Source organism: Chanodichthys erythropterus, chromosome 1 (genome assembly GCF_024489055.1).
Source record: "Chanodichthys erythropterus isolate Z2021 chromosome 1, ASM2448905v1, whole genome shotgun sequence".
Classification (NCBI taxonomy): Eukaryota; Metazoa; Chordata; class Actinopteri; order Cypriniformes; family Xenocyprididae; genus Chanodichthys; species Chanodichthys erythropterus.
This window is the reverse complement of record NC_090221.1, coordinates 18563045-18590262: the sequence shown is the minus strand read 5'-3', so window position 1 is coordinate 18590262 and position 27218 is coordinate 18563045. Positions and strand designations below refer to the sequence as shown.

Genomic DNA, 27218 nt, shown 5'->3' with positions numbered 1-27218 from the left:
AATCTTGTATCTGTTATCTCTATTTCTGGATTCAAACACTTAGAAGAAGAAAATGAACCAGGCATTCCTATACTTCCTCTATAACAGCAATGGTGTGCAAAAATTCCTTTCAAATATGATTTCTCATTGTGATATGTAAAGTACACTACTGTTAAAAAGTTTTTGAAAAGAAAAAAAAATGTTTTTGAAAGAAGTCTCTTTTGACGCTGACACTAGAGGTTGTGGCCTTTAGCCTCATTGTTAGGGTGCCCGACTCCCATGCCAGCGGACCCGGGTTTGACTGTAGTCTTTAGCATCCATCCGGTCCATGCCGATTACACAGCATCAGAAAATGTCTCCCCCACTGTCTAATGGTTCCACCTGTCTGATCTTAATAGTTAAAATGGCACATTTCAGGACAGATATTTTTTGGTAACTTTGTCATAATGTGATCAAGACTTCACAGTCTATTTTAGGAGTATAGGGCAGCATCCAACTAATGCTGCCCTTTGTGCATGGGGGTGTTTCTTAACGTTGACATGAAACGGAAGTTTTGAAATGGCTTATCAAAGAAGGAAACGTGGGCGAGACTCGCTTTTGTCTATTGGGAATTGATTTGATGGTTGTGGTTTGCTATTACTGTGATGTCATGTGAGTGACAGGTTGTCCCGCCCTCACACCAATAAAAACATCATCAGAGAATAGATGTCGCTACAAGAGAGAAGGAAAGTTATTTTGATTAAAGATAATAATGATGTAACAATATTGATGATGCTGATGTGCACAGATGAATAATTTATAATAAATACTGCAATATTCCATTAAAAATAAATGTGAATTTTGATTTCATGGTGGCTTTAAAGGCACAGCTGCAAAAATGAACTATTTAAATCTTAGTGTCAGATTAAGACTGGAATGTGGCTAAGAGGCAGTTCTGAGGTTGCAGAACAGCAACTGCAGCCAGCAGCGATGTTGCCTTTTGACTTTTGATATTTATCCCAGGAGAGAAAGAAAGTCTGCTTTAATACATGAATGAGGCTAATGTTTTAAAGTCAGCACAATGAAAGTTGTCACAGTTCTAGAATGGAAATAATTTCTCAGTGTATATTCATAGCACATTAATATACACTACTGTTCATGAGGATTGGGGTCAGTAAAAATGTATTGCTGTTCTTTTGAACTTTGTATTCATCAAAGAATCTGTAAAAAATCTTATCACGGTTTTCCCAAAAATATTAAGTAGCACAAATAATTTCTGTAACATGTATATTCAGTTATGTTCTGTTTAGTTTTCTGTCTGTTTGCTCTGTTTCCATTTGCATGTGGACTCACAGAGAACCTAAAAAACAAGTGTGGAGCATAACTTGGCTCCCCTGAACTCCGCCTGCTATTAGTATAGGCATAGGATGCAGTGCCAAGGCCTTCTTCTCTAGAGCTTGGGCAGGTAGTACACCAGGCTAACTGTGAGCCTCCTTAGCCACTGCCCTTAAGGCAGAGTGTTGCTAGGCTGTTGCTTTTGTAGTTGCTAGGCTCTTTGGTGCCTCCTTAACAGCTGTTCTTTATAGGGCGTAGTTAGGCCTCCTCTCGGCCAATGTCAAGTTCATTGTCGTGTTTAGACTTATGCTTCAGACACCGGTCATGCTGGAGGCATTCCCCATAGTGCCCTCTAGGAGACGCAGTGTCTCGTTCCCCTTCTCAGGGAGACTTTTCCTAAGTTTTCCTGTGCCTGTTGAATTTATTTGTTAAAGACTGTTTGCTCTTTGAATCTCAATTGTTGTGCGCTTTGCTACAGCCACCAACAATTCAATTTTAGAATTGATAATAAGAAAAAATGTTTCTTGAGGAGCAAATCGGCATATTAGAATGATTTCTGAAGGATCATGTTACACTGAAGACTGGAGTAATGATGCTGAAAATTCAGCTTTGCCATCACAGAAATAAATTACTTTTTAAAAATATATTAAATTAGAAAACCGCTATTTAAATTTGTAATAATAATGCACAATATTTTTGTTTTTACTAGGGCTGCCCTCGACTAAAGATTTTTTTTTTGGTTGACTAGTAGTCGTTCGTTTTAAGCGTTTTGTCAACTAATCACACGTTACAAATAATATTAATAAATCATGGTAAAGAGCCTTTAATGCCTACATAGCCTCAGTGTTCAAATGCATACATAAAGCCTGCCACAGAGCACCGGCAGAAGTAATGATTATGATTACAAAAAACAGCAAGGAGACTGCTTTAACATTTTCATAATGAATTGATAAACTAGTGTTTTCTGAATTGCAGCTTCAAAGATGAAGTTGACGATGCTGACTAGTCATCTCTGCAGAAGTGGACACACCTTGTATGCACGTTTCGTACGGGTTACATAGTCTGAGAATATTTGTTTTCCATTTGAATTGGTTCATTTAAAAGTAGAAATGTCACTTTCTATAGTTACATTTTTCTTGTCTGTGAGGCAAGTTTACATGGAGTTTACGTATACTGTTTACTTTCAAAAGCACAACGTTTTATTGTTATTGTGAGTGCACACAACTAAAATTACTCTTCACAGTAATCTTTACAGATTCAAATCATGTATTACTCTTATCTGTATGACCAAAAATGACGGAGTATTTTAAATGCAAGTGATCGCACCGGCGCCTCCATGTTAGCTGTCATGCAGTAATCATGCTACTATTCAGCTTTCACACTCCGCACAAACACTTGAATAGCCCACATTTTTCTAGGTTAACCTTAAAGTGAGCGGCCATGTAAAGCTGCTACTACTTAAATGTTTCAGGTGATAAGCCATATTTGAGGTCGATGAATGATAGACGAGCGTTTGGATGTCATGCCCGATATACTGTAATTACCACACAGATCAGCTTAACAATCTGTCCGTCACAGACTGTGTGAGTTCCCTAATTCCTGTGGATTTTTTTCCCCTGCAACTAAGTGACTAAGCCTCTTCTTGATGATTAACGGTTAGTCGATTATTAGTGAGCAGATCTAGTTTTTACCGTATTCTTCATCAGATAAATGCAGCCTTGGTGAGCATAAGCGACGTCTTCCAAAAACCTTATAAAATCTTATACCAACCCCAAACTTTTAAATTATATGGTACCTTTAGAGTAATAAATGTTTGGACATTTTATCATAATTTTAAGGTTAAATACTTGCAACGTGAAGCACCAAAGTGAACATAAAAGGTCATAAAAGCACCATAAAAGTAGTTCATATGACTTGTGTGCCATATTTCAAGGTCTTTTGAAGTCATGCATTTTTGAGTGAGGAAGAGATGAAAAAAAGTAATTTCATTTCAGTATTCACTTATGAGTTTATTATGTGTTTTGTCAAATTATTACTTCATTTTTGGTCTATTCCTCACAAAAATATCATTTGGAAAAAATAACAAGACAGGTTTTGAATGACAGAATACAGTAAATAGGAATTTAAATTTTTGGGTGCACTATTCCTTTAATTCAGTTGTGTCTACGCATTTATGCTAACAGTTTCTCAGTATCCTTTGGCACAGTCTTGCGGCACCACAGATCACTGAACTGTAACTTAATAAATAAGTGGTGGAATGTGGCGGGGGCATTTGGCACGTACGTGAACATCCGCTTCACTTACACTTTGTCATCATTTGTCTGAACCTCACTATGTGAAACGTGTATGTGTCAAGGCTTTTCTTGGGCATATTAATGATAGTTATCTTTCTCATCTTGTCTTTTTCAAAGCTGCCATTTCATGGTTCTCCATTAGATTTTGTTGACCCTATAGAAAACCTGTCAAACTTAGAAACTCATCAAACGAAGAGAAAGTAGAGTGTTTTCTTTGTTTAAAATTGGCCCTGATTGAGGGAGGGCCACTGATTTGCTCTCTGCTGTCTAATGGTCCCATCATTCTCTCATAATTTAATTGTAAACGATGGTATGGAATGAACGTTTGGATTGACTGGAGCACTGGAAATGTTCCTCTGGCACTCTTTATACATTCAGAACAAATGTTTTGTCCATTGCAATGAAGTCATAGCACTCAAAGCAAGCAATAACATGGTAAAAGTGATGAACGGACATGAACAAACAATGAACAGTTGTATTTTAACTAAACTTAAAAAAGATTAATATATAACTATAACAAATGTATTGCTCATTAATGTTAGTTAATACATTAACTAATTATTGTTTCAGTCCCTCAAAGCTGAGCAGCCACCAAGATTTATAGTTTCGGAAAAGATCCACCTTTCATATTTTCAGTAGGCCTACTATTTCTGTCAGGACTGCAAATATGATTGATAATTGCATAGAGTTTGGATTGGCAGTATTATTCTGTTCTGGGCAAGAACTCCCTGTGCATCCATGCAGCTTAGCATGGATAAGAGCAGGGAGAGCAGCAATAACCCCCCTTATGGTAACAGAACAGAACCAGCATATGTGCAGATATCATTAATGTCAATAATTTAACATGTACACATTTTTCAAGAATTAGTATGATTCAAGGGGAATCAGAAGGCCAAATCCTGACTGATGAGAGGAGGAGCTGAGGATGGGGTGGGGTAATTAGCTCCTGAGAAATGCGATAGCTACTGATAATACTCAGGAGCTTATATATATGGATGCTGTGATAGGCGTTGTATTTCTGTAGGTAGACGTGATTCACCTGGGAGTCAGTTGATGCGAGCTTGACTGACGTGACCTGCCAGAACTGACGCTACGCTTGATTTTAATCTCAAAGTACTAAACTCATAATTGATGTCTCTTGTGAGTGCAGGTCATACTATCATGACCACAGGGAAGCAAAAGAAAGTAATCAAGCAAATGATAATGGGGCAAGATTATAAACTAAATAATAAAATGAGGAGGTAAAACAGATGTTAGTCAGGTTTTCTGATAATGTCACAAACAATACTCGTAATATCATCTTAACCCTCTAGAGTCTGAGGCTGATTTGGGGCTTGGAGAAGTTTTGACATGCCCTGACATTTGTGCTTTTTTCAGTTGTTCATAAACATATAAATGACAAAAGTGTCATTACACTGTATTCAGCACAAACTAGGCTACAATAATATGTGAGGAACGTGTATGTACATGTTTGTATTTTTGAAGGAATAATGTTTATGCATGGTTATTGAAAAAACAAAAAAACTTAAGTCACTGAAATAAGGCCAAAAAAGTATATTAAATCTGTGTTCACAAGACTTCTGGGTATTGGAGGTTGTAGACTAGAGTTTTTGCTTCAGAATTATGTAAAAATAATGTTGCCTACTCCTTCATATAAAACAATATATTGATTTAGTTTTTGTAAGACACTTTTTTTTCAAAAAACACCGTATGCATGGAGGCGTGAATCATCATGAATAATGGGCCATTTACACCTGAGAAGACAAAATAATCACATAATAATGACCTGAAATGACTTGCATATTAATGTATTAATGAGGCCTTTCAGTCAGGTAGACTGTGAAAAAAAACCCTCTGTAATAATTTCTCAGCTCATCATAAACAGCAATACTGTGAAATATTATTACAATTTAAAATAATGGTATTCTATTATATTCTTTAAAATATAATGTATTTCTGCGATGCAAAGTGTCTGAACAATTGTTACCTCTATGGCATTTTTATATAGGCTTTTAGCTTAAAAGCATGCACATTTGGAGAAATATTGATGGATTCTTATATATTTATGTAAATTTTCTATACTGAGAAGTAATATTTATTGTCATCACTAGGAGCGCTGGATACTGTGTTTTCAATTCATACTTGCAGCCAGAGGGCGCTCTGTACACCTTTAGGCCACAAATTCATATAAAGAAGAAATATTTTATTTTATTTTACAAAAAGCACAACATTGTGTTTTTACTCTGAGTGTACACAAATAAAAAGACATTCTATAGTTTCAATTGATATATTACTTATGTCTCTATGACAAGAAATGACAGAGTATTTTAAGTCTGTTTTGCTGCAATGTGAAAAAAATCCTGCAAAATGCGCAGGCGCGTTTTCAGACCTCAGGGAGTTAACCTACAAAACAACCTACAATGTCTGTCAATATGAGATTTATGTTCCAAGAAATATATTTCAAATAAATGCTGTTCTTTTGAAATTTCTATTCGTCAAAAAATTCTGAAGAAAATGTTACTGCATAAGTTTTCTACAAAAATATCAAGCAACATATCAGAATGATTTCTGAAGGATCATGTGACACTGAAGACTGGATTCATGGTTGCTGAAAATTCAGGCTGAAAAATTGTTTTATAGGGTTTGTGATCTGAGAAATTTTCCTTGATATTTTGGTATGCATGAGGTAATTGTACTATTAAAACATCCTGTAAGTTTCAGAACTTCCTTGTTAGTCCTAAAACAGTTTTTATTGAAACCAAGCTCCGAAAACGACTAGTTTCGGATTTTGTCTCTGCAGAATTAGATCAACACCTACTTCTACATGGTTGCATCTTTGGCCCCAGCCACGTTAGTGGGAAGAGAAGGAGAGAACAGAGATACAAAATCACTCGCATAACATTACCCTCCAAGGCCCTGTTTAAACCTGATAATAATAATAAGATGCGTTTTGATCAATCGGATCACAAGTAGATGAGGGAGACACATACCTGTTTACGCCTGGGGCCTCATTTATAAAACTTTGCGTAGATTTCATCCTACAAGTGTACGTACGCGCAAAAGCTAGATTCTGCGTACGCACAAAAAAAAAATCTGATTTATAAAACCATGCGTACGCCAGATCCTGCGCACAAATCCCTTTATAAATCCCAGTCAGCGGAAGATTGTGTGTACGTACATCTCCACCCCATCTCCTCCCCGACATCACCATATATGGAGCTTATGACGCCTAGTTTTACTATGCATAACCTCATCTGCATATAATTTCCATACATGTTCCCAACCACGTGACATCCACGGTTAACACCGTCAAAGGTACAAGACATTGGAAAATATTAGAAATGGACTATGAATGCAATTTGTGCCACACATTATGTTGATAAAGATAATCCAATATCCTTTTTGTTTTAGAATAAATATATCAAAATATCCATAAAACAAAATTGTATAAAATACTTCAGAAAAAGGTTTTAGAATAGAGATGATTCATTCATTTCCACTGGCCAGATAGTATTTATGCAAATTTATGTGAACATATCTTTTAGGAAGTTTATAGGCTATTATTTATAGGCACTTATTTATTGCAGTGTAAATACAATTGTCTGAAACGGCGTGTCACTGACAAAGTATTTTAAAAAGAAAACATGCAAATCTTACAGTTTTCCTCAAATTATATCCTTCAAATGGTAATTGTTTGAAGATCCTTCACACGAACACCTCCTGCAGCTGTGGTTGTGGTAAGATATTATTGGACCTATTCAAACTGGACAACGGACCGTTCGACCACCAAATCCAGCAGTGTCTTCCATAATATCTAAGTTAAGTGTGCATCACTGATCGTCATTCTCGAAAACATATTTTGTAATAACATCTGCAGTTTAGTTTAAAGAGGAATTATTGTGATTCCAGCGCTCCTCGCTGTCATTAAAACAGCGTGTCACTGGAAAAGTGATCGAAAGTAGCACATCTACTATCTCAATTCATATCACTTTTGTCTCCACTGAGGGGGAGCATCCATTATGATGATATGTTATATACGCACATACCTTTTTATAGCCCATTCATTAAAAAAAAAATAGTATATTCAAAGTATTTGCACCTTGTTAAGAATGCTGATAATGATAATTCAGGTTGATGCAATTTGATTTATTGGGTGATGTAATAGGATAATTCAGAAGTTTTTCATTTTAAATAGTTATTGCTATTTGGGCCAGTTGGTGTCGCCAAAACACATACTCTTCTAAAAGTGTGCATACGCACGGTCAAGAGCATCGTTATGGTGCACACTTATTTACGCCAAGTTTATTTTTTATAAATCCCGATATGTGCGTGGAAAAATGCGTACGCATATTTCTATGCCCATTTTGTGCGTACGCAACGTTTATACATCAGGCCCCTGGTGTTTTAATCTCATTTGTCTCTTTTGTTCACTTTCAACCACTTATGTCCAGATTTCTTCGAGGGGAGGGTCTATGGGTGAGTAAATGTATGTTTTGTGGTAGTTCGAACACATTGGACCACATGAACATCTACACTACGAAAGCAATCTGGAAGTGGTCGAAACTGGACAAGCTCAAACCACTTTAGACCCCATTTACACCTGTATTTAGCGTTGTCCTCTTGTGATCCAATCGACCAAAACACATCCTAATACCAGGTGTAAACAGGGCCCAAAGGATCCTAATTCTAGGAAAGTGGTTATTTATTTTAAACTCTGTGAATGTGTCTCAGTAGAGCATTTTTTTGTTTGTTTGATACATTTCACTATGGATTCTTAGAATCAGTAAATCAGTCGCAATTTCGGAGCAGCCTAGAAACAGACTTTTACTTTAAGATATGGACCTGAGAGTAATGCAAGAACATGTAAATAACCATGTTAATTCAAAAGCCTAAATTGTGATCAGTAATTTCTAATATGCAATAATTCATGTGCAGTCAGATGTTCAGGTCTCAGAATCGTTCATTGCTGTTTATGTGTCAGTAAATCAAGCCATTGATTAAATGGTCAACTTCACATAATTTCTCTTAGTAGCATGAAAATAATGTTATTTAAATTGTGATTACATTTAGGGATGTCCAGATCCGATCACGTGATCAGAAATCGGGCCCGATCACATGGTTTCAGACTCGATCAGAATCGGACGTTACCTCCTGATCAGGACTCGGATATATATGTATTAGGGGTGCAACGGTTCTCGGTAAAAAAACAAACCGTGTGGTTCTCCACTTACGGTTCGATACGCACTTGCACCGCAGTCCATCTCGAATGACAACGCATCTATTGGTTAATATGGTTTGTTTAAAATAGCAACGTGGAAAACAGACAGACAGAGTTCAAATAATGTATGTTTCAGTCGATGGATGCGCAAAACGTTACAACAACGATAATCAGAAAGCGTGCCGTCTGCTCTAATGTCCAGTCGTTTACGCCGTCATCACCCGGGTGTTGATACAGGTGAGACCTGAACAGCACACGTTGCTGTTTAAACTAACTAATTTAAGCCTTGCTGATTTAAACCTTCAAGAACAAGACGCGAAAGAGAACTCGCACGCACTGTGAGAAGATTTGTGTGCGCTCATCCGAAGCGCGCACACGCTTATTTCAGTCAGCGCGCAAATACTGAGTTCTCTTAAGTCTTGCACTTCAGCGGACAAATTCATACAAAAATTGTCAACATGCCCATCTTGTTGAGTATTCTAGCAAACATATTCGGTTATGTCTTAAGTGAACGTATATTAGTCGAGAAAGACAGTGTGTAGGCTGAGTATATGTATTGGATCGTGCATGTCTTATAGGGAAAAAAACTATTCCTGCTGCCTGTATTTAATGTTAAATCAAACAACAAATAACAAAGAAATCACTCACTGCTCTTGACTGAATAGTTTTTGTAACTTCAATAATGATTAATCTTTATTTATTTTATACAGTAAAGATAATATGCAGTGATATTTTATAGTTGATTACTTTATCCATTTTCTGTACGTGAAAACGATTGTTCGATACCTGAAAAACCTGAAAAGCACTGTTCCTGGATCCTGGATCTGTTTTTTCGCTCTTCTTTATTCTTTTTCATGTATTATAAAAGTATCGGATCGGGATTAATCTTGCTCAAAAAACATTATATAACACTTAATTTTAGCATTTACTGTCCCTTTTGAGTGTAATGGGCAAAGCATGCTGGGAAATACAAATCCCAGTCCAGTTTCAGTTAACTTAAGTTCACACAACTCAAAACAATGAAACAGTTCAGTTTACTTAAAAAAAAAAAAAAAAAAAAAATCAGTTCTGTGAACTAAAAAGAAAGTTCTAAATACTCGTAGCAGTTAATTTAACTGAACTAATTTGTTCAATTTAAGTTTGTCCTACTCAAACCAATTAAGTATTTTGAGCATTAGGGTTTACGGTGTATAAAGGTTCCTTCTAAGAATTCAGACAGGCTTAAGGCCAGGACACACCAAACCGAAGGTCAGCCGCTGGGCAATGTCAGGCAGTTATTGAATATCGCCGGCTTATCTTTTTGGTGTGTTCTGCACTGTTGGCTGTAGTCAGATGCCATCTGGGTTTTTTGGGCCGATTCAGCATGTTGTGAATGAGTCCATGCACGAGAATTAAAGCGAAAGTAATGAAAGTGAGCAAAAAAGTCAAGATGGTACAGACAGAAGGCTGTTATAAATTTACATCATCTTACCTGAGCATTCCCTTTTTGAATGACGAAAACGGTGAAAGTTACATGATGTGTGGTTAAGTATGGTGTCCCATACTCGAAATTTGTGCTCTGCATTTTACCCATCCAAGTACACACACACAGTATTGAACTCACACCCAGAGCAGTGTCTTGCAGCACCTGGGGATAGATTGGGAGCAGACATGTTCCTGTGGTCCAAGTCAAGTCTTTGAGGTTCAAGTCAAGTCTCAAGTCTTTGAGGTTCAAGTCTAGTCAAGTCAAGTCTCTAGTCTTTGGGGTTCCAAGTCAAGTCTTTGTTCTATTTTTAGCAATATTTTTTCAGCTATTTGTTATTGTAATTAACAGTGTATTGAAATATCAAAACAGATTAATTTTATTTTAAAATTGTTCAGTAAAATACAAAAATACTACTTAAATCATTACTATTACTTTCCAACTTTATACAAAATTATACCATTTAGATTAGAACAACTGCAAGGAACAAAAGTGCTGTGTATATTAAGTCTTAAAATGCATATAGAAATATTTGTCCAATCCAGTTTAACTTGGTAAATCTGGATATTATATGCATATATTAGCAAATAATTGGGGGGGACATGAAAAGGACATAGGCTACTTCTTGAAAATGGACCACAAGCCTCTGCAGCTGTGCAACACCGCAAATTTTCTTTGGATTAATTGATTGCTTTTCAAATTACATTTATCAACATTTATCGCAAGGTAATACTTGGCTATATTTTTATTATGTGCTGCTAATTTATTTAAGTTTTCAAATGGGTGAATAATGTGCGTGCCTTCAGATGCGTCACATGCTCGCTGGCTTGGTGTGTTTAGAGATGATTTGTGATTCGCTGCTGCAGCACATATTTGGGAATGAATGAATAGTAAAATGTGGTGTTTCGTGTCATCATGTGGGGTAGTAAAGAGAACGTAATCGGGAATGCCATGCCAAAAGACATTTTTTACAAGTCTCTGTCTTCAAGTCCAAGTCAAGTCTCGAGTCAGTTGTTCACAAGTCCAAGTCAAGTTGCAAGTCTTTTTTTTTTTTTTTTGCAACTGAAGTGCAACTCAAGTCCAAGTCGCAGACTCGAGTTTCCATCTCTGATTGGGAGTTAGGTGCCACAACCTTCGGGGTCCAACTCTCTAATCATTAGGCCACAATTGCCCCCTTTTGACTATTGATGCCTGTTGATATAGACAGATATTTATATATTTAGATACTTAGATGCAGGCGTAGAATGCACATTCTAGTTGACAGCCGCCTTTAGTCCTTTTCAGTCCCTCCAGAAAAACGCAGATTTTTTTGTGATTGTTGCGGGAAAAATCCTTGATTTTGAAGCATGTTTTCTTAAAAAATGCGATGGAATACACAGGATATTTTTGCAATTTTATGCGATGAAATATTGGGAACTTGCAAAAACTGCGGTTTGATGAAAGAGACACCCTCTTCTCACTAGGCTACTACCTTAATGTAAAGAGTCATTTCTTATTACTTCCTATGATAAGCAAGCATACTAAATCACAGAATATTTAAGTTCTCATTCTGTTTTATTTCAGACCTTAATTAACACATGGCTCAAACTTACAAAACATTGAGTCAAACAAGTTCTGGAGCTTTACAAAAGGAATATTTAACAACTTCTGTAAAAATGAATAAAAAATATATAAAAAAAAAAATAAAATGTGGGCTTCCTGGTTTAGAGGTAGTTATACAAAACAGACATCTGTTAAATTAAGTGCTTCCAATGCACAAAGTGCAATCTCTTACTGCAACGTAAATTATTTTACATACTACTAATATACTTACAACTGTAAGGTTTTGGTGGGTCATTCTACAGAAACGTCCACTTTTCTGTCCCTAGACTTTACAGAAATATTACACTTGAAAAACACTATAGTATTGCAATTTTTTTTTTTATATTTTAATATAAAACAATATGTTATTTGAACAGTTAAACCTTCTTGAGCCATCAATGTGGCGATATTTGTTTTTTAATTAATTTTAATAATTCCAAACACCACAGAAGTGCTCATCCCCACAGTCATGTACAGAGGGAAAGTGCTTTATTTTCAGCTCAGAAACAGGTTTTTCTACCATTTCAAATACAATAATGTATGCATAACTATCAAATATATAATGTAAATTACATAAAAAAACAAAAACAAATACAAAATAAATATTATAAAATATAAAATGAATGTAGTGGTCCCCTGGTGTTGTGTCACTGGTGTTACCTTTAACAAAAATCTCTTATTTTGAAAGAAAAAATAACACTGATGACATCAGTTGACTTCCTTCTTCCTATTTCCTGAAGATCAATGATCTCTTTTCAGTTATCAGTTATCAATGGTGTGACCTACTTTATTGTTAGGGAATTAAAAAAAAAACTAGAATATAAATGGATTAAATTACTTAATTTAGTGAATATACCATGATTGAAAAGATGTGGATTGATACCTTGCAGTAGCCATTTTGTAAAATGCATTTTTCATGAAAAATGTCACTGGTGTTACTGTTACTGGTGTTGCCTTTTTATGAAAATTGTCACTGGTGTTACCGTCACTGGTGTTACCCGTTTATAGATAAACTTTATTTAAAGCTATTCATTAAGTTCTTAAGCATAAAATAGCATTAAGATTACATGATTCTAACTTTTTATTCTCGTTGTTAATCCTCCTTTGGGCAGATATTGCTAAGATATTGCTATCTTTAAATAAATGCACAAAAAAATAAAAAATCATTAAGCTGTCATTTATCTGTATTCATTAAGTCAAAGTGTAATATGGGCTAAGTTTTAATGTTAGAAAAATAAATACATTTTAAGACATTTTGTCATACCAAAAGTGGATGTTTCTGTAGAATGACCCTGGTACTGTTCTGTGACAAAAAAAAATGCAATCTTACAACTGTCATGTAACACACCGGGAAACTGCTTCATGTGGTCTTTTGCGCTTATTTTTGTTGGCGAATGAGAATGATTTGCATGCTTCATCATGGTTTCACCCTGGTTTCACCGCGGTTTGCAGATGATGTTCACGTCGCATAATTACGTCACTTCATAAGGTTCCCATGGCAATAGGGGGAAAATAATGGCACTTTACTTGTGTGAAGTAAACACAATATTTTTCAACTTTCTACTAAGATATATGTAACTTTTTTGCAACGAAAATACAGGGATTATGAAATCATGCTAGCCCCGCATATTTTGTTTGCTGAAATCGGCAATTTATGCGGCGAAAGTGCGGCGTATTTGAAAAAATGTGACCCCCGCATAAATATGCGGACTTTGGCTGATTATGCATTAAATCAGGAGATCGCATAATCGCGTTTTTCTGGAGGGACTGCCTTTTGGTCTGTTCATGCGCAGCTTTTTGGTCGAGGCACACCTGATGAGAGGGGACAACGCTTTACAAGGCACCATAATGTCATGTCTAATGATCTAGAACATATTCAAGAGAGCTTTAGACCAAGAAAATATTTAGTGACTTCAGAAGTTATTTCTCTGTGGAAATGTAATTACAGGCTGAAAAAAGAAAGAATGCGTTAAAAACTCATTTTCTGCTTTCAACTTCTCTGTCAGATGCTATTTTTATTCTTACCACCAGCTGTTGCATGCATAGGATTGTAGGATATCAAAGGTAGTGAAGGATACATCCACACTGCCTTAAAATAACCAGATAAAGGTAATTTAGTGGAAAGGATGTTATGAAAACATTGAATTCGGACATGTCTTCCTATTTCCATATGCTGCCCTGAGGGTCGCATTTTTAGGTTTCTGACACAGCAGCTGTCTAGATTTAGACAGAGTATTGAATTATTCAGGCACACTGACTCATTCTGTCTCATTATTAATAAAATATTAAATATTTTCTTTAGTGCTGAACTAGATACTTTATAGATTCCAAATAAAATTAAAATGTTATAAAATAACATTAATTCTAAATATTTGCCAGAGACATTTGTCTTATATGAAAGTCTTATTATGCAGAACTTCAAAATTCTCAAAAATTTTGCAGCACCAGAAATATGTAAATTGTAACACATTTCCTCCACAATTACATTTACCTCTTTCATAAGAGTAATCTTAATATTATTGGAAATTGTTTGATTGGCAGACATTTGTTTTCATTTTCTGATTGGAAACCCAACCAGTTTTCCATTTCATTATCTCTAATGGTTTAAAAATTGCTATTTTGTGAACTTTTTGTGTTTCATTGATGTCATTGTGTTGTGACACCAAAGAATACAAATGAACTGATAACAGGTTCTTTTTCTGAGATCCAGTTCATTTTGATTTGCTGTCTGTGAAGCATCATTGCTGTCAGTATGATTAGACTGTGCATGTAATAAAGTTCTCAACTCAAAGTGGACTGAAATGATTTGTTGAAATGTATTGCATTTATCGAGTTAGAAGCTACACTAATGTGCTTATGATGTGTATCTTGCGTATCTTGTCTTTTCAGTGTGCTATTATAAAATGCTCCATGACAGGTGCACCATGGGAGTGCAGTGGCCATGTCACATCAATCTCGCTTACATCTGTTAGAAAGGTCGTTTGTGAGTGAAAACTATGTCTATGTAGTAGAAGGTGCTGTGACACGTCATGTGAATTCAACGTTTGACCAATGCAGTGACACGTTTACATTTATTTTCAGAATTTAAACCCCTAAAGTTATATGTGCTCTCTTGTTAAAATAGCCTTTATGAAATGTTATGAAATGGATGGCTTGTGATCTCTATTTATGCCTGTCTGGATGAAATAGTCATAGCTGAGGGACACAATATGACAACAACAGGATATCACAGTAATCACACCATTGACAACCTGAATAAAGATGCTCATCTTGAGTTTCATTGATTTAACCTTGAAGGTAATGGCTAGCCAGACATGTTATCCTTTCAATGGGCCTAGTCAATTTCCACAAGATAGAGTTGTATAAAACATACTGTATAACTAAATGAGAGCTATGATGATTTATGATACACACACACACACACACACACACACACACAGGAAACTGTAGATAAGAACAGGAAACTGAGGCAACAAATCACCAAAATTGGACAATAGAAGATTGGAAAAACGTTGCTTGCTGTCATGAATCTCGATTTGCTGTGATATTTAGATGGCAGGGTCATGAAATCATGGATCCATCCTGCCTTGTATCAATGGTTCAGGCTGCTGGTGGTGTAATGGTGTGGGGGATCTTTTCTTGACAAACTTTGGGCCCCTTATTACCAATTGAGCATCGTTTTAATGCCACATTCATTTCCAGAGTATTGTAAAAGTGGGTCCAACCCGGTACTAGCAAGGTTTACCTAATAAAGTGGCCTTTGAGTGTGTGTGTGTGTTTGTGTGTGTGTGTATAGATATACTTATTCATATTATTTATGAATAAATATAGCCTATTTCATTCATTTTATTTATTTTTTTATTTCCCATAACAGCAGTTAAGTAGACACTCATTTCTTTAGATTGCTGTTTATTTGTAAGCATTTGGTTATTTAAAATTAGTTCTGCATTACCTGAAATGCAGTGGTCATCTTTATCTGTAGTTTTTGTAATAATTTTGTTCCATTTGTCATGGACCAGCCGTATAAACAAGGTAATTAATCTAAATGTTACACTGGGATGAGAAATTACCTCAGCACTTAATCTTCCTTGTCATTTTACGTTTCTGTTGCCAAGCCTGAAAAAACCAGCAATGATGCATAGAGGATGTAGTGTGGTGATGCTTAGATTTAAAAAAAACTCAACAGCTGCATCGCATTCATATGTTTTACAAACTTTTAAGCATCCTCATTACAGATTTTAACATTATCAGACAGTAACATGTTATCACACCAAATTCACAAAATCGATACTACCCACTTGATGTGATGTCCATCCACTTTTTTAAGGATGACAGTGTCACAGATTAATCATGATATGTTGTTAAGAGACAGTGAAGTGAAGTGTATTAGTGGTGGAGTGCTTTTCTTTGGAAACACCCTTTATCTAAATTGGGTATTATTATTGTCATGCGCTGGCTTGACTTGATAAATCCGAAACAGGAGGCTTGACGCAGATGAACGATGAGATAACATTTAATAAACATCAGAAACCATACCAGCATGAAACATTAACACAAGATCATGACATTAGACGATGAGGGTTTAAATACATAAAGGTAACAAGAGACTAAGTGAAGGACTGGTGTAGGTGATCAGTTGACATGGCAACAAACAAGGGATTCGATGGAAACTAACAAGATTACAATGGCGACAACTGTTAACTGGAACTAAATAAACAGGAACTTAACATAGGCACAACAAGACAAAAGAATATCAAAAGAAGAGTCCATTAAACAGACACAGGGAGTCGTGACAATTATGTTTGATGGGGCTAGCTTTCAGTCAAGACACAATAGAGTAATAGAAGTGTACAGTGTAACACTTTAGTTTAGAATCCAGTTCTCACTATTATCTTTGTTGCTTATTAACATGCATATTACTAGGATATTGGCTGTTTATTAGTATTTATAAAGCACATATTAATGCCTTATTCTGCATGACCATATTCTACATCCCTTAATCCTACCCAATTCTTAAACTTAACAACTACCTTACTTACTATTAATAAGCAGTAATTAGGAGTTTATTAAGGCAAAAGTCATAGAATTGGACCCTTAACTAAAGTGTGACCAAAGATTATATGTTGGTTTTACTAATGGCTGCCTTAGTGCTGCTCAATATAACCAACAGTGTGAGCTGCTGTAATTGTGACATAGATGGGGAAGAAATAACCTTTCAGAGCCTTGCTGGGACACAAATAGCAGCATTTCCTGGTGGATTTAAAGTCTTTGCAATGCTGTTCACTCATGTTGTGTGTAGTATAGTGTTATAAGAGGCCCAAGTGGTAGATTAGAGGAAAAAAGATTGTGAGTACCCTGCCCCAAATGAAAGGAACAGAAATTTTCTCTTAAGGAAATGGTTTACCAAAAAGAAAGAAAGAAAGAAAGAAAGGAAAGAAAGAAAGAAAGAAAGAAAGAGAGAAAGAAAGAAAGAGAGAAAGAGAAAGAGAGAAAGAGAAAGAGAGAAAGAGAAAGAGAGAAAGAGAGAAAGAGAAAGAGAAAGAGAAAGAGAAAGAAAGATTAAAGTATGAGTCTGTCAGTAGTTATTATTGTTCCAAGTCAGTCCATATCCTTTCAAATACTTTCCCCTTTGTGTTCTACAGAGAAAAATAACAACATACAGGTTTGGAATGACATGAAGGTGCGTAATGAGAGAATTTTCATTTTTTGGTGAACTATTCCTTTTTATTGTTCTAATAGGAGTTCTGATAGCAGTTTAAGTTCCTTTAATTCCACTGATATGACTAACATCACAGTCCAAAGGGGGAAACATGCTTGTTTTGTGGAATACATGCTAAACCTTAATTGAAGGCAGATGACTTTGCTACTATGTCTAGATAAGACTACCCACTATGTGCAACTGACATGATTCCTATCACTTCCCGGACTCCAATTCCCATAATCCTCCCTTCCGGTTCCCTGCACACACTCCACACTAATCACTAATCACCACACCCAGCTGCAGCACATTTAACGGACTATAAAAGACTCTCATTCACTACACATCATGGCGAAGTCTTGTTTACCTGTGTTGCAATTCTGAGCATTATTATTCTGCCTGCCTGTCTGTTACCGTTCCTGCCTGTTACCCGTTATCGACCTGTTGCTGCCTGCCTTTGACCCTTGCCTGGTATTGTGCTCTGTGAGTGATATCTGCCTGTCCTGATCTACTGCCTGTATTCTGACCACGATTCTGCCTGTCCCTCGCTGTTCCTGTTTGTTCCTGTTTGACCCTGCCTGTACGACCACGCTCACCTTTAATAAAAGCTTTGCACATGGATCCCTGCCTGAGTCCCGCTTCATTACAGAAGACTTCGCCATACCAGGATCCAGCAGCTTTCGTGAGTGTGTCTCTCTCATCCAAAATGAATCCATCTGCCCAATTAAGATGTCTCCGTCAAAGAGACAGAACGAAAGAGGATTACGTCAAGGACTTTATTGGACTGGCGCCTTTAACATGTTTTGATGAGGTGTGTCTTATGATCTTCTTTCACGAGTTCACACTTACAAATAAGTCATGTAAATTAATTGGTAAAAGTATTTGGCGTGCTGTCCGGGGAGAGGGCTCCGAGCTCAGTAATCGGCCCGAAGACAGAGTACCCCCCCCCCCCCCCTTTAGGTTATATGAAGTAACCCAGAGAGTGTAAAGAGACGGGGTGGTGGAGGGATTCTGAAAACTGTTGAGGATCCTTGGGTGAGTTTGACTGTGATTATATATAGGCCTGAACTCATGCCGATTGGGTAGATATGTTGATTTCGGATTGTTGACAGCTGGTTGAGATGACGTAATGAGATGACATAATGATTGTGTAGCTTATTTGACTTGTTCCTCCCGAACTACATCAATAAAACATAATTTCGAGGAGGACTGTCTGATCCGCTCAGTTCCGTCTTGCCTTTTCATGACCCTAGTTGGACATTAGAATATTATATAGATCTGGCACTGCAACTGAGCGTCTCTCTCTTTACTGTGGGTGTCGCGGAGTAACACAACACCTCATCTAATGGCTACCGCTAAAGAGAACACTCACAAAATGGCTCACTGATCTTCATGAGCCAAGTCAAGTCACAGATGATCTTCATGAGCAAGGTCAAGTCACAGATGATCTTCATGAGCAAAGTCAAGTCACAGCTGTTCTTCATGAGCCAAGTCAAGTCACAGATGATCTTCATGGGCCAGAGCCACGTTACATCTCCGCTGATCGCCCAGAGTCACGTCACGTCGCCACTGATCGCCCAGAGTCATGTCACGTCTCTGGATCCGTCCGAGAACGGAGAGGATTGTTGTCCAGTGTGGACAATCCACCGCTGACGTCAGCACGAGCAGCTGGAATTTCGAAGCATCCTCCAGCCGCTTTGCATTCAAGCCCGCCGGTTTCTACGTACTCAAGCCCGCCGGTTTCTACGCACTCAAGTCTGCCAGTTTCTACGCACTCAAGCCTGCCGGTTTCTACGCACTCAAGCCTGCCGGTTTCTACGCACTCAAGCCAGCCGGTTGCTACGCACTCAAGTCCGCCAGTGTCCACAGACAAGATGGCCACTCCGCCAGTGTCCACGGACAAGATGGCTACTCCAGTCTTCGCCGAGTCCGGTCCAGTCTTCGCCGAGCCTGCTCCAGACTCCGTGCCAGAGCCCGAGCCAGCTCCAGCCCACCACGAGCCGGCTTCTTACCCACCTTGGCCACCCACTAACTCTAACCCACCATGGCCTCCCACTAACTCTTACCCGCCATGGCCGACCACGAACTCTTACCCGCCATGGCCGACCACGAACTCTGACCCGCCATGGCCGACCACGAACTCTGACCCGCCATGGTCGCCCACGAACTCTGACCTGCCATGGTCGGCCACGAACGTTGACCCGCCATGGCCGCCCACGAACTCTGACCTGCCATGGCCGCCCATGAACTCTGATCCTCCATGGCCGCCCACGAACTCTGACACACCATGGTCGCCCACGAACTTTGACCCGCCATGGCCGCCCATGGCAACCAGCCCGCCTTGGCCGCCCACGGCCTCTGACCCACCATGGCAGGCCGACTCTCCTGACCCGCTTTGGCATTCCAGGGCTCCCGAACTCTTGTGGCTATCTGACACTACTGACCCGCCTTGGCGTCCCAAGGAAAGGATCCCGAGCTGCTGTGGCTGCCCGAGGCTCCTGACCCGCCTTGGCGCCTAGAGTTCCAAGGTACCCACCCCCCCTCCCCGGTTGTTCCATCCACGGCGCGAGGACGCACCTTCCGGGAGGGGGGCATTATGTCATGATATAAAAGAAAAAAGCTTTGCACATGAATCCCTTCCTGAGTCCCGCTTCGTTACAGCAATATCCTTAAGCCTGTTTGTAAGATAATAATTAAAGGGTTAGTTCACCCAAAAATTTTTGTCATTAATTACTCAACCTCATGTCCTTTCATATCATGTAACACAAATCTTTTTGATGAAATCTGAGCACTATGCAACTACCACTTTTGACGTTTCAAAGAGATTTTTTTTTTTTTTTTTCGAAGATGAACAAAATTTTTTCGGGCTTGGGATGACTTGAGGGTGAGTAATTAATGACAGAATTGTAATTTTTGTGTGAACTAACCCTTTGATTGAGAATATTAATTGAGATGCCAGATAGGATTTTTTTATTATTATTTATTTTGTATTATGCTAAATCATTTATTTATGCCATTTGAATGTGACCTACTTTTTATCCTGGTAACAATATTTGGATATCTCTGTAGGTATGTCTCTTTTATTTATTTATTTATTTATTTATTATTGTAAATTGTTGTCAAGTAATGCATTTCTATATGGTGCCAGGTTGCTTATTATTTTTATGAATATTTGACAGGTATACGTTTTTTTATTTTTATTTTATTATTACAGTTTATGAAAGTCATCAGCCCTGCCTTTTTGGCACTTCAGTTTAAAATGAGAGATTGACTTATATGAACACCCCTGCTTGAAATTGTGGTATGTCACAAAACAAAACAAAACAAAAAATGTTTCTGTTGATGCAATATTAAGAATATGGGATGTTTTATATAGGTATAGGCTACAACATAAAAATCATCTAAATTCGGCTGCCTGGCATTGCTCACTTTCTTGGAAAAGTTTATTAAAAGACTGTTTGAGGTCTTTGTAGCACAGCTTAGATGTTTAATTAACATTTGCATTTCACCCATGCTTAATCAATTACCTGCATGACACGAAAGGAATGCCATAGAAAATTGATAGATAATGAGCTACTCAACCAAAGTGTTGATGTTTCAGCATCACAGAAGTCATTTCCTTTATCCTTAAACACTAAGTAAAATTAAATATGTTTATTGTTAATGACCCCAGAAGATATTCTCTGAGGCAATGTGCTTGCATTTAACCATGCATAATTTGGCTAAACAGAAAGAACACCAGTTAGAAGAGAATTACTGAGCTGAATCATTTTTAGAAAATCAGTTTTCTTTGTCAGACTGCTGTCAATTTTGAAAATATATAAATTATATATAAAAGACCACTATTTTTATTACATAAAATATATTTTTAAGAGAATAACTTTTTTCCCTACATCCTTGTGAATATGGTTTTTGTTATGTTCTATTATACTTTGTAATGATGTTTTATTAACAAAGTTTGGGAAGAACACGTTCAAATGATCTATCCAATCAGCATGAGAGGAGGCCTACTGTATGTACATAGCCAGCTCACCTCTGTTCCTCAACAGTTCCACAACTTCCAAGCTCAGAGCCCTTCCCCCGGACAGCACAGCAAATATGCATGCTCTTCAATCAGATTATTTGTGAACTCGTGAAGATCTGCAAGAGTCTACTTTTATTCGTTTTTAAAAATTCATATGGGCACCTTTGGTCCTGTGGACCTTAAAGAATTAAAGTCTTGCTAAATCATACTAGTTGCTCTAGTTTATTCAGTTTATCTTAATGCACAACTGTGGATATAAATGCAGTCCATCCATCTATCCATCCATCCATCCATCTGTAATGGGTGATCCCCATGGGGTGGGGGTTTCCGTTTTGTGTGGGTGGATGGAGCTGGGTGGAAGTCAAGTTCACAGCCCCTTTAAAAAACATGGCAATATTGGTGGATCATTCACCAGTCTTATTGAGAGCCAGTCAGTTGTGCTGCAGGTAAGTCTTCATATGGTATTTTGAAAATTGTTTGCTGCTTCAAAGATGATCTTTTTAAATTTGTGTATGTGTGGCTAATGACCAAATTGAGTAATTATTTTATAGAAATTTGTCCGTTGCTGATTTGCTGCTGTGTGGCGGCTTGACCGTGGTGCTCTGTTGCGGAGAAGTCGTCCGGCTTCTTCAAGTGCACCTGATTGTGTGCGTATGTGTTCAAGTCGCATTATAGCAAATTAAATGTGCGTGTTTGTGTGAGCGCGTGTTGGTGATGAGTGTTTGTGAGTGAATGCGTGTTTGGGTGAGCACTCATAAGTGAATGCGTGTTTGTGTGTTTTAAGATCGATTAATATTTAGGGTTTTTTTTATTGAGAATTGTGAGTGGCTATTGTTATCTTTGATTATCTGTTTTCAATTCCCTTATAACTAACAAGGTCTATTATCTGCTGGGAGGGTTTATTGTAATTTGTTTTGTTTTGTTTGTTTGTTGTGTGGATTGTGGTTTTGGTTATTTACTTTGAGTGTAATTTATTTTGTTTCACAGGTTTGTGGGTTTTTTTTTTTTTTTTTTTTTTTTTTTTGAGGGTTTTGTTTGCATTGAATTTATTGGGGTTTCTGTTTCTTTTCTTTTTTTTTTCCCTTCCCTTCCCAAATGTTGAATTATCCCAAGGGATATTGATATTGTCAAATCAAGATACATTATTACTGGTGGCCACTGAATGCTACTTTTATGTAAAAGTAGTTTTGTACTTGTGACTTGTGTATTTTTCTAATGTATTGTGTGTTTTGTATGTTATTATATTTAAGTATATTTATGTGTCAAATTAAGATTTTTTTGTACACCCCTCTGCTTGTTCCTTCCATTTGTTTGGAAAAACCTGTAATTGTAGAAAACCATTTACATTATACAATTTAGATGTTAGTTGGTACTAATACCCACCCACACATCCATCCATACATCCATCCATCCCCAGAATGTTTAATTAAATACAGACAGTGTGGCTCCCCCTGCCTTTGGCAGGTCACTATCCCCATGGGCTGACCATTTGGGCTGAGAGGTCAGTGCTCAGTGAGGCAGCTGGATTATTAATAGAATTGTCAGGCTGAGAATGTGCTCTCTTTTGAGCCAATGGACAAATCTGACATTAAGAACCCAGCTTGAGTCTACTGTACCTTTAACATCATTACCTTTACACATCATTACATTCTATATTACAGTTATTGTATTATGCATTACTGTCTGCAGTTTATTTATGTTTTAAAAAACAGATTGTTTTAATGTTTTTAAAATAAGGGCCCTATAATACACCCGGCGCAATGCGACGCAAGGTGCAGCGCAAGTGCGTTTGCTAGTTTCCGTCCGGCGCCGTTCGTGTTTTCCCGTTTAGCACCACGTCCTTAAATTAGTAAATGCATTTGCGCCAGTTAGTGCACCCATGGGCATGCTGGTCTAAAAAAGAGGTGTGTTCAGGTGCATTGCCGGCGCATTGCTCTTTTAAGGAGCTGAAAATAGACTGCGCCATAGACCAACTCAAACCTGGTCTAAAGTCTAAAGTCAATGGCGCAATATTTTTTTGTTAGAGCGCGTTGGTAGAAACTGCGCCTCTGGGCGCGTCCACAGTGCGCATTGACTTTGCTTATTACACACAGGGATACGCATCACACAAACATGCCAAATATTAAAAACAAAAGGATTACAGTCTAAAAGAATATAATTATGTAGGCTACATAAATATAAAAATGTAATGATGAATAGTCATTGCGTGTATTAGAATTAGGCTACCTATTTTCAATTCAGCCTATTACTACTTATAATGATGAACGAAATTGGCTAATTAATTGAACAATTGTGCCAGTACACACACATATATATTAAAGGTGCCCTAGAACTTTTTTTAAAAAGATGTAATATAAGTCTATGGTGTCCCCTGAATGTGTCTGTGACGTTTCAGCTCAAAATACCCCATAGATTTTTTTTAATACATTTTTTTAACTGCCTATTTTGGGGCATCATTATAAATGAGCTGATTCAGGGTACGCAGCCCCTTTAAATCTGGTGTTCCACGCCCCAAGAGCTCGCACTTGCCTTAAACAACATAAAAAAGTTCAAACAGCTAATATAACTCTCAAAATTGGATCTTTACAAAGTGTTCGTCATGCAGCATATCTAATTGCGTAAGTACAGTGTTTATTTGAATGTTTACATGTGGTTATGAATGAGTTTGATAGTGCACCGTGGCTAACGGCTAATGCTACACTGTTGTATTGATTTATAAAGAATGAAGTTGTGTTTATGCATTATACAGACTGCAAGTGTTTAAAAATGAAAATAGCGACGGCTCTCTTGTCTCCGTGAATACAGTAAGAAACGATGGTAACCTTAACCTCATTTAACAGTACATTAGCAACATGCTTACGAAATATTTAGAAAGACAATTTACAAATATCACTAAAATATCATGTTATCATGAATCATGTCAGTTATTATTGCTCCATCTGCCATTTTTCCTGTTGTTAATGCTTGCTTACCTAGTCTGATGATTCAGCTGTGCAGATCCAGACGTGTAATGCCTTTCATAATGTTGGGAACATGGGCTGGCATATGCAAATATTGGGGGCGTACACCCCGACTGTTACGTAACAGTCGGTGTTATGTTGAGATTCGCCTGTTCTTCGGAGGTCTTTTAAACCAATGAGATTTATATAAGAAGGAGGAAACAATGGAGTTTGAGACTCACTGTATGTCTTTTCCATGTACTGAACTCTTGTTATTCAACTATGCCAAGGTAAATTCAATTTTTGAATCAAGGGCACCTTTAACTGACTCATCGCGCGGAGCTATTTGAAAGCCTGCATTTGCAAGCCCGCTTTAACTTCGTGCACGAGCAGATCGTTTTCTTCGCTTGAAAAGCGTTCAGCTTTTCCACCAACAAATTCCGCCATGTAAATAGCAATCCGCCATGGTGCGAGAGTATCTCGCTCTTAAAGGGAAGGGGAGATGACACTCTGAGTGGTTTATTGAACGTTACGTCCATTACTCATTAAGAGAATAGGGACAACCCATTTCAAAAATGTGCCCCGGCACACGGACCGTTTTTCCGTCGTTAAAATAGCAAAAGTGGATTTGGACACACCCTGACTGCACCTGCGCTTTACACTTTGCGTTTAGATTGTTAAAATAGGGCCCCTAAGTCTCTTATATGCTCACCAAACCTGGATTTATTTGCTCAAAACTACAGTGAAAACAGTTATTTTGTGAAATATTAGTAAAAATTTTATGTATTTAAAATGTAATTTATTCCTACATTGGCAAAGCTGAATTTTTAGCATCATTACTCTAGTCTTCAGTGTCACATGATCCTTCAGAAATCATTCTAATATGATGGTTTGCTGCTCAAGAAACATTTCTTGTTATTAAAAACGGTTGTGCTGCTTGAGTAAACCAGGATGCTTTTTTTCAGGATGCTTTGAATAGTTCTGAAGAACTGCATTTATTTGAAATACAATTTATTTATTTTTTTTTTCAATGTAGAAGTCTTAACTGTCACTTTTGATCAATTTAATGTGTCCTGGCTGAAAATGAGTATTGATTTCTTGAAAAATTATTTAAAAACAAAATATTCTGACTCCAAACTCTTGAACAATAGTGTAAACGATTTTTTTTGCATTTGAATACCTACGAATACAAATGAGATCACCCTGACAGTGATGGATGAAGGTGGATTGAGAAAGGCGGAAGGTTGTTTGAGATGTTAAGTGTGAGGTGTCAGGAGACAGGAAACGCCACGAAAGTCACACCTATTTTGCATGTCACCTGCTTCATTTCCTCCACGACTTTTGTAGTTGGCAACCAGTGTCAAGATGATTGACAGGGGTTGCTGAGTAGGTTAACGTGATTCTTAAAAAAGAACAAAACCAAATGTGTTATGTATTATGCAACTTACCCTGACAGAAGGAGTGGAGGCACATTTGTTAAACCAAAGACACTGCAAAATGGTTCTTAGCCATTTTCAATAATGGTCTTTGTTGTGCCATTAATGTATTAAATCCTTCTTATGCACATGTGAACACCCGTGACACAGCAAATGGCTTTGTTAGCAATGACTACAGACTAACCCTTTACTACTTCTTGTTTTTTCTTTTAGGAGACAATAATGGTTGGCCACATCTCTTTGATAACTATTTCGGCATCCCCAGTAATAACCTTGGAACTAAGTCAAACGCCTGCTGTAAGTATGCTCTCATTTTTATATTTCAGAGGTTTAAGCTCTAGAACAATTCAAAAAACTTGAACATTGTATAAGGAATTTTTTGCATGTTTCTTTTAGAAATACTGTTTGCGTGTAAAATTTGGTTTAACACATTTGGCAGCTGTATTTTGTCCTTCCAAATGCTGAAACAACAGAGAGATGGACAGTTAGAATAATAAATGCACAAGAACTTTTTCAGTCTGACATGGATATTGCTATTCACATGATTAAAATAAGCACACTAAAAGTGTTTTAGAGTCCCTCGAGAGCATGTGTAGCCATTTGTTGTTAAAAAAATTAATATGTTTATATAGGATATTTGATTTATACACTGTTTACACTACTGTTCAAAAGCTTGGGGGTCTTTTTAAAAGAAATTATTACTTTTATTCAGCAAGAATGCATTAAATGAAGAGCTGAATGAAGAATGCATTGAATGAAGTGAAGAGTTTTACATTGTTACAAAGAAATTCTATTTCAAATAAATACTGTTCTTTTGAACTTTTTATTTATCAAAGAATCCTAAAAAAAATGCATCATGGTTTCCACAAAAATATTAAGCAGCACTTGTTTTAAAAAATCCTAATAAGTGCCAAATTAGCTTATTAGAATGATATTTGAAGGATCACGTGACACTGAAGACTGCGGTACTTCTTTTAAAAAATATTACATATCTTACTGACTTTTGAACAGTTGTTTACAGTATATATTATCATAACATTTGCATTCAATGCTTTTTGTGTACAATGGAGAAATTGCTTTATTAGTATTCATAACAAGTAATTGGTTTGTCAGAGAAGCGCATTATTAGTCCATAGTTTGCAAAAGCTGTAAAATGTAGTTCTTTTTTCTTACAAATCCAGGCACTTGAACACAAGATTTAATAAACAGCCAATTATCCTGAAATTAAAGAGTATGCGTGTAGAGAGAACATAATATTATAGCTGGGATACTC

At 37.2% G+C, this 27218-nt stretch overlaps 1 protein-coding gene across 2 annotated transcripts in view; it reads left to right on the top strand.

Annotated features, from left to right (window-relative positions):
• The window catches only part of rxfp1 (relaxin family peptide receptor 1), an 81718-nt gene that overhangs the window by 25954 nt on the left and 28546 nt on the right, over positions 1-27218 (top strand). Inside the window, exons 1-2 of one of the 2 annotated variants that reach the window (XM_067388889.1) lie at positions 21959-22217; positions 26159-26242. Coding sequence is in view for 1 of the 2 variants with exons in the window: in XM_067388888.1 (XP_067244989.1) it covers positions 26159-26242 (84 nt within the window). In the remaining variant the exon portion in view is untranslated. Of the gene's footprint in view, positions 1-21958; positions 22218-26158; positions 26243-27218 lie in introns of those variants that run through there. The other variant, XM_067388888.1, reaches the window with a different exon arrangement.